At 42.4% G+C, this 6,214-nt stretch overlaps 1 protein-coding gene across 1 annotated transcript in view; it reads right to left on the reverse strand.

Annotated features, from left to right (window-relative positions):
- Window positions 1-245: 245 nt before the first annotated feature.
- LOC107109002 (neuron-specific protein family member 2-like) overlaps window positions 246-6,214 on the reverse strand; it is a 108,463-nt gene continuing 102,494 nt past the window's right edge. The window contains exons 4-5 of the mRNA XM_015409570.1: window positions 1,571-1,681; window positions 246-437 (exon numbers count right to left, since the gene is read on the reverse strand). Coding sequence (XP_015265056.1) covers window positions 246-437; window positions 1,571-1,681 — 303 coding nt within the window. The remainder of the gene's footprint in view (window positions 438-1,570; window positions 1,682-6,214) is intronic.

A 6,214-nucleotide genomic window follows, 5' to 3' on the forward strand; every position in this document is an offset into this window, starting at 1 on the left:
AACATGCCTTTGTACAAGATCGTGACTTAGTTACAAATCAACAAGAACAATGCACCAAAGAGAGAAGAAGAGAAAGAGAGCAAGAGAAAGAAAGATCCATTAAGATGACACCTGCACTTGGAGTTATATTCTTGTTGCACTAGAAGCACGGCGCCCTCTCTGAACTAGAGCAATGCTTTAGAAACATGGTGTTCTTTTCCCCTTTCCCCTTTCCCCCTCCCCCATCCCCTGGCCACCACACTGCTTTAATGGCCTTCTGTCTTGGTAGCCTTGGCTTCATGATTTACTGATCCCGAAGAAAGCCAGGGAGAGACGGACCGTGAGCTGGTTTGCTTAGCCATGCTGTAATGGCTAATGACGGTGTAGAATCTTCCCCTGGAGTTGGAATCCTGAGCTGAATAGTAGGCGTCCAGAGAGGCTGGGATGCACCGCTTATGCTGATGATAAAGGAAAGGGAGGACCAGTGAGTGGCAATCACAGTAAGTGGGAAATACGTAGAACAACACCACCTGACCTATACTGAGTGTACTACAATGCAGCCACATTTGGAAGCCACCATAATCTTGGCAGCTGCTAATAAATTCTGAATTAAATTATGATGGTCTTTACAAATTAAACACTCAAAATATGTAGGAGGGCTTCTGGAGTTCTGGCCCCACTGGTGGACTTCCAGATGGCACTTGGGTTTTGGCCACTGTGTGGCACAGTGTTGGATTGGATGGGCCACTGGCCTAATCCAACATAGCTTCTCTTATGTTCATATATACCAAATTAATATAAGAAGTGGATATTAAGTTTATAGTATAAATAACCTTTCACCTCTAAAAGTCTCTTGTTTCAAGACAAGCCTACTACATTTATCAAAAAGATAAAGTTCTGTTAGGATATGTTATACACAGAAGTTTCTCATCAACCATGAAGCTTTCTGGGCAGGTAATTATGTAGGCTCTGCCCATACTTATAGTTTCCTAGACTCCACAAACACACACAGAGTTTTATCCTCTGCTGTGATGATCTGAAGTTTGTTATTCATGTTCAGGTTGATTTAACAAAATGTATTAGCTTTATTCTCTCTCTCTCTCTCTCTCTCTCTGAAATCATATGGTAACCACTACCCTTATGTTTTATATATTACATATTTCTTCACCCTCAAAACCAATACTTGAGAAGAATGTGCAGATACTCTCCCTTTCTCTCCCTGTAAGCAAAGATTCAGTATCTATGGAAACTGATCAGAAAACCAACATTCACTAAGCATTAGTGTCAGTCTCAAAACATTTGAGTGGCTCATATCTATGGTGAGCCAACTCAAAGGGCCAGTTTATGTGAGCTCATTTATAAAGAAACACATGGGAATAGTTGGGGGTCTTCATGCAGATTTAAACCTATGGAGTTGGAAATAATTGTGGCTGACAGATGGTGCTGCAAGCCCCTGTTTCCTAAAACACTAACCACTTTTCAGCATGTTCTTGACAAATGATGCCTCTGATCCTGAAGGGAAAATGCAGGACTAAATTGTAGCCATGCAGTCAATTAGATTCTAACATTAACAGAGACTCAGATCTCTTACCTTATAAACAAATCCATCTGGGCAACTGTGGTCATAGGTAAACGCTTTGTATACCACAAGAAACACTATGCAGGCGAGGAACGCAAGAGCCAAACTTATGAGAATTGTGACCTGCAAACGAAGAGAAATATTAGTCAATAGACATTTGCACAATCTTATGATCAAATGACTTATATTAACAAATCTGTGTGCTGCCAGCTTTATGGGAAGGGAAAGGCCTGGGCTGCTGAGGGGCAGGACTACAGATACAAAATTCCTTGGGGTCCAGATTGCTATAATCTCCGAACTTCAGCAAGAGCTGGTGGTCTCTCTAGGAATCTATAAATACTCATTTTAACCTTTTGCTTGACTAGAAATCAGAGTTTATGCTTTCCTGTAGCAATTTATTTATTTGCTAGAATATTTATATAACCTACATTTCTCTTAACACAGTCTGGACCAGATGTGGGTGATGACAATATATAATACAACAATAATAATCTATTAAATCAATTAAAGCATATTAATTAAATCAGTTGACACAGAGACTTGCTGTGTTTTCCAGTTAAGTAAAGTGTTGAAGTGAGGGATTATGACTTCCTAGAGAGGCTTTTTGTTTCAATAAGTATTGATTAGTTTCTTTCCTCCTAAGTGTCTCTCACCCATGTCCCCTCTGTGTAGGGGCCTGTCTGGGGGGGTGGGAGGGCCACGGCCAGCCTACCTGGGCTGGGGGGGCCTGCCCCCGGGGGGGGGATGGCTGCAGCTGGCCTACCCGGACTGGCAGGGCCTGTCTGGAAGGGTTGAGGGTCGTGGCTGGCCTCCCTGGGCCAGCGGGGCCTGTCTGGGGGCATGGGAGGGCCGCAGCCAGCCTACCTGGACCAGCAGGGCCTCCCTGGGGGGGTGGGAGGGCTGCGGCCGGCCTACCTGTTACCCTGAAACTATCCAGCCCTAAACTATCTTGCTGGAAAACATTCCTCAGCCACACTTCTCTACCATAAATGACAACTTTCAAAACTATAGACATTTCACAACACTCATTTCCAAAGACGCCTCCTTCTCATTCCCACGTAACCTACTGAGACTTTCATCACTACCACTCACTTTCAACCCACCTTCCCTTGAGACCTCTGCTCTAACAGGGTAGACAGTGCGACCACAGCCACATTGAATGACATAGAAATCCAACATAAAATGACTTAGCAGACTGCCCAGTTGTTGACACTACTCCACAGACCCCTGTGTGCAACATTTTCTGGCCCACATTGTGTGACCTTTGACACCGCTATTGTGTAACATAAGGTATGTGAGACTTTACTTCCACATTTGTATCTTTCACTTACAGACTGCTAATATTTACTTTACCTCCTTCCAGCCTATGCATTTGTTACACATCACATCTTTCTAGAGCTCGTTGAATTGCTTTCAAAAAGGGGCTTTACTGCTAGTGTAACATAAAACAACTGTAAGAACTGAAGTTACAAAGGGTGTATTAATTTCTCTTCAAAGAAAAATGGAAGAGAAATCCCTGTTTTAAAAGAGAAAAAAGACAACAAATAAATAGCTATAGCTAATCAAGTTTTGGAACTTTGGAACAAGAAATTCCGCTCACCATAACAACACTAGATTCAAGCAATCCACCATTCATATGGGATATTTTCATCATTTGTAAGAGTTCTTCTCATTGCTAGTTACTACCCTTTCAAGGTTCAAAGAACATCTGAGTAACCAAGTGATGAAAGCTTGAATATGCTGGCTGTTGTTTAATAACTGCAAACAATCCTCAGGGTAGAGTAATAGTCAACCAGGCTGAATCAGCATGCCAGATTCCCCTTAAACCATATGGGTTCTATCCTTTCCAAAAAAGAGTCAGGACTGTCAAGGAAAGATTAGGGGGACAAAATTATGAGGCTCTGCTTATTCTGGGGGTTTCACTGAGGATTTGTTTTCATATGATGCTTAGGTTGCATCTGATTGGTGTAACAGGGATGCCTGAAGACATTTTTGTCTGGGAGCCCATGTTGTCTCATTGGCCCTGACTAGAGTAGTTGGAGCAACCAGTTGGTATAGTCTAAATTGTAGAGTTAAAACTGAGAAACTTCCAGCTACATGCGACTGTCATAGGCAGATGCTCTTTTAAGTGTGTGTGTTTCAGATGGACAGATGAAGATACACTTTGTGGCCAACTCTGCAAGCAAATCTTCTGAACTGGTGCTACATGTGACATAAGTCAGGTTGTGGGTACCCGACCCAAATTGCAGCCACACATGTGGACTGCGGAATTCACCTTAAAAGCTCTCAGTTGCAGCATTTGGCTCTAGAGCACAGCAAGGGTGGAGGAAGGGCTTCAGGCTTCCCTCCTGCAACACTTTTGTCAGTAGAAACAGCACAGGAGGGAAGCCTGCAGTCCCTCCTTCCCCCTCGCTTTGCTCCAGAGCCAAACAGTGCAACTGAGGGCTTTTAAGATGGGTCCCCCATTTCATGCATGCTGGTCAGGCAAACTAAACAGGTGTTACCCAGGCTATAAAAAGATTGTCAGCCAATGAAATCAATGCACAAAAGACATATTCAAAAAACATGCTGTTAATTTACTTTCTGGAATTTTCTTTGAGAGTAATTAAAAAGAAACTTCCTTGCATATGGCAAACTAGTAATGTTATAGAAAAAAAGATAGTCCAGGACCTTCCTCCTCTACAAGCTTAGCTTTCTACAAGCAGGGAGTTTTTATCATAGGGAAGCAATCAGTCACATGATTATTCCACCTTCATTCTAAAGTGGTGCAGTTCAAGCAGAGCTGCTCTGTAAGTGTCTCTGATCAGTCCTTAGAATGTAGATTAGCGATGGAGAAGCTGCTGTGGCGAAAATAAACTGCGCTGGAAAGGCAAGTTTTATCTTTGGCATATATAAATGGGGCAAATTGATCAGAATTGACATCTACTATGTAGGCAGAAAAGCATAAAACAATCAATTCAGCACTCATATAAATACCATCAATTACAAACAAAGCTGAAAGCTCAATAGTATCACCAGGTTTTGCAGTACCGAGAACATCGCAGCACCTGGAAAGCTGATGGTCAATGTGAAATGTGATCCCTGAATGAACTCAAAGGGAATTGGTCTGGGAATTGATCAAGGAGAACACAAAAGACTTTCTGGGACAGCCAAAGCTGCAAAAGATGTGCCATCTGAGGCAGTGCAATTCCAACACAGAGGACATTGTGTGCATGGTTGATCTTGAGCTCAGGCTGTACATTTCACAGCCAAAACTTCATATGTCCAAGAGTCAGTGCTCCCATTCTCCATTCCTAATAGTCACCAGTCAGATGCTTCCCCCTCTCTTCTGCCTCAATAGCATCTAATACAATGGGCAGGATTGTCACAATTTTTCTCTCCCCTCCCAAATCCCTAGAATTTTGCACTCTGCATTCCCCCATCTTTGCTACTGCTTTTTCTGGCATCCCAACGTCCAACCCTTACTTCTCTGTCTCACTTTCTGTCTTTCCTCATAGTTAGTCTGGTTTTGTACATTCTCTTGGAAACTTGGCATTGTTGCATCAGCCTGTAAGCATCTAGTTTCTTAACCCAAAATCTAATCCTTCTAAGATTGCCAACCTTCAGGTGTCACCAAGATCAGTTCCCCTGCAGAAAATGCCTGCTTTGGAGGGTGGACTGTATGGCATTATATCCCACTTAGGTCCCACCCCTACCCAAACCTGCCACCCCCCTAATCTCCAGGTATTTTCCAACTCAGAACTGGCAACTCTAGATCTTTGCCTTGTTCTCATCCTTTCATTATTTGCATAAAGGATCATTCCCCTCCCTCTCCTAGTTCCACACACTCCCCAAAACATTCCATGGCCTAATATTAGCACAATACAAAACTGAAAACGCATAACACAAAACTGATCTGAAGTAAAATGTCCACAGATGCTTAAGCAGAGTAAGCAATAAAAAGCTGCCTATAGACTGGAAGGTAAGGAACATGAGTTACAGTTCCTGAGTACTCTGAAAAAGAGAGAAACATATTAAACATTCAAATGCTACAGGACCAGACAGCTGAGATACCTAATAAACCTCCATTTTATATTTTAAAAGAACAACAGGAACCTTGATAAACCTTGAAGGAATATAAATACCCTCATAAGGGAAATAAAAATTTGCAAGAGGATAAAACAGTCACAATAGAAAGGAATTTTTCTTTTTTTCTTTTTTTTATGCAATATATTTATTAGGATTTTATCATATAAGTCAATCTCATACACATACATCCAATCGTCAAGACTACACATGAATCCTATAAATTTCTTTTTCCAGTTTGGTGTAGTGGTTAAGTGCGCGGACTCTAATCTGGGAGAACCGGGTTTGATTCCCCACTCCTCCACTTCCACCTGCTGATGTGACCTTGGGTCAGTCACAAGCTCTGGCACAGCTGTCCTTGAAAAAGAGCAGTTTGTGTCAGAGTTCTCTCAGCCCCACCCACCTCACAGGGTGCCTGTTGTGGGGAGGGGAAGGGAAAGGAGTTTGTAAGCCGCTCTGAGACTCCAAGTGAAGGGCGAGGCATAAATCCTTCTTCTTCTTCTTCTTCTTCTTCTTCTTCTTCTTCTTCTTCTTCTTCTTCTTCTTCTTCTTCTTCTTCTTCTTCTTCTTCTTCTTCTTCTTCTTCTTCTT

The sequence above is a fragment of the Gekko japonicus genome, unplaced genomic scaffold (assembly GCF_001447785.1).
Source record: "Gekko japonicus isolate JY-2015 unplaced genomic scaffold, Gekko_japonicus_V1.1 scaffold1531, whole genome shotgun sequence".
NCBI lineage: Eukaryota > Metazoa > Chordata > Lepidosauria > Squamata > Gekkonidae > Gekko > Gekko japonicus.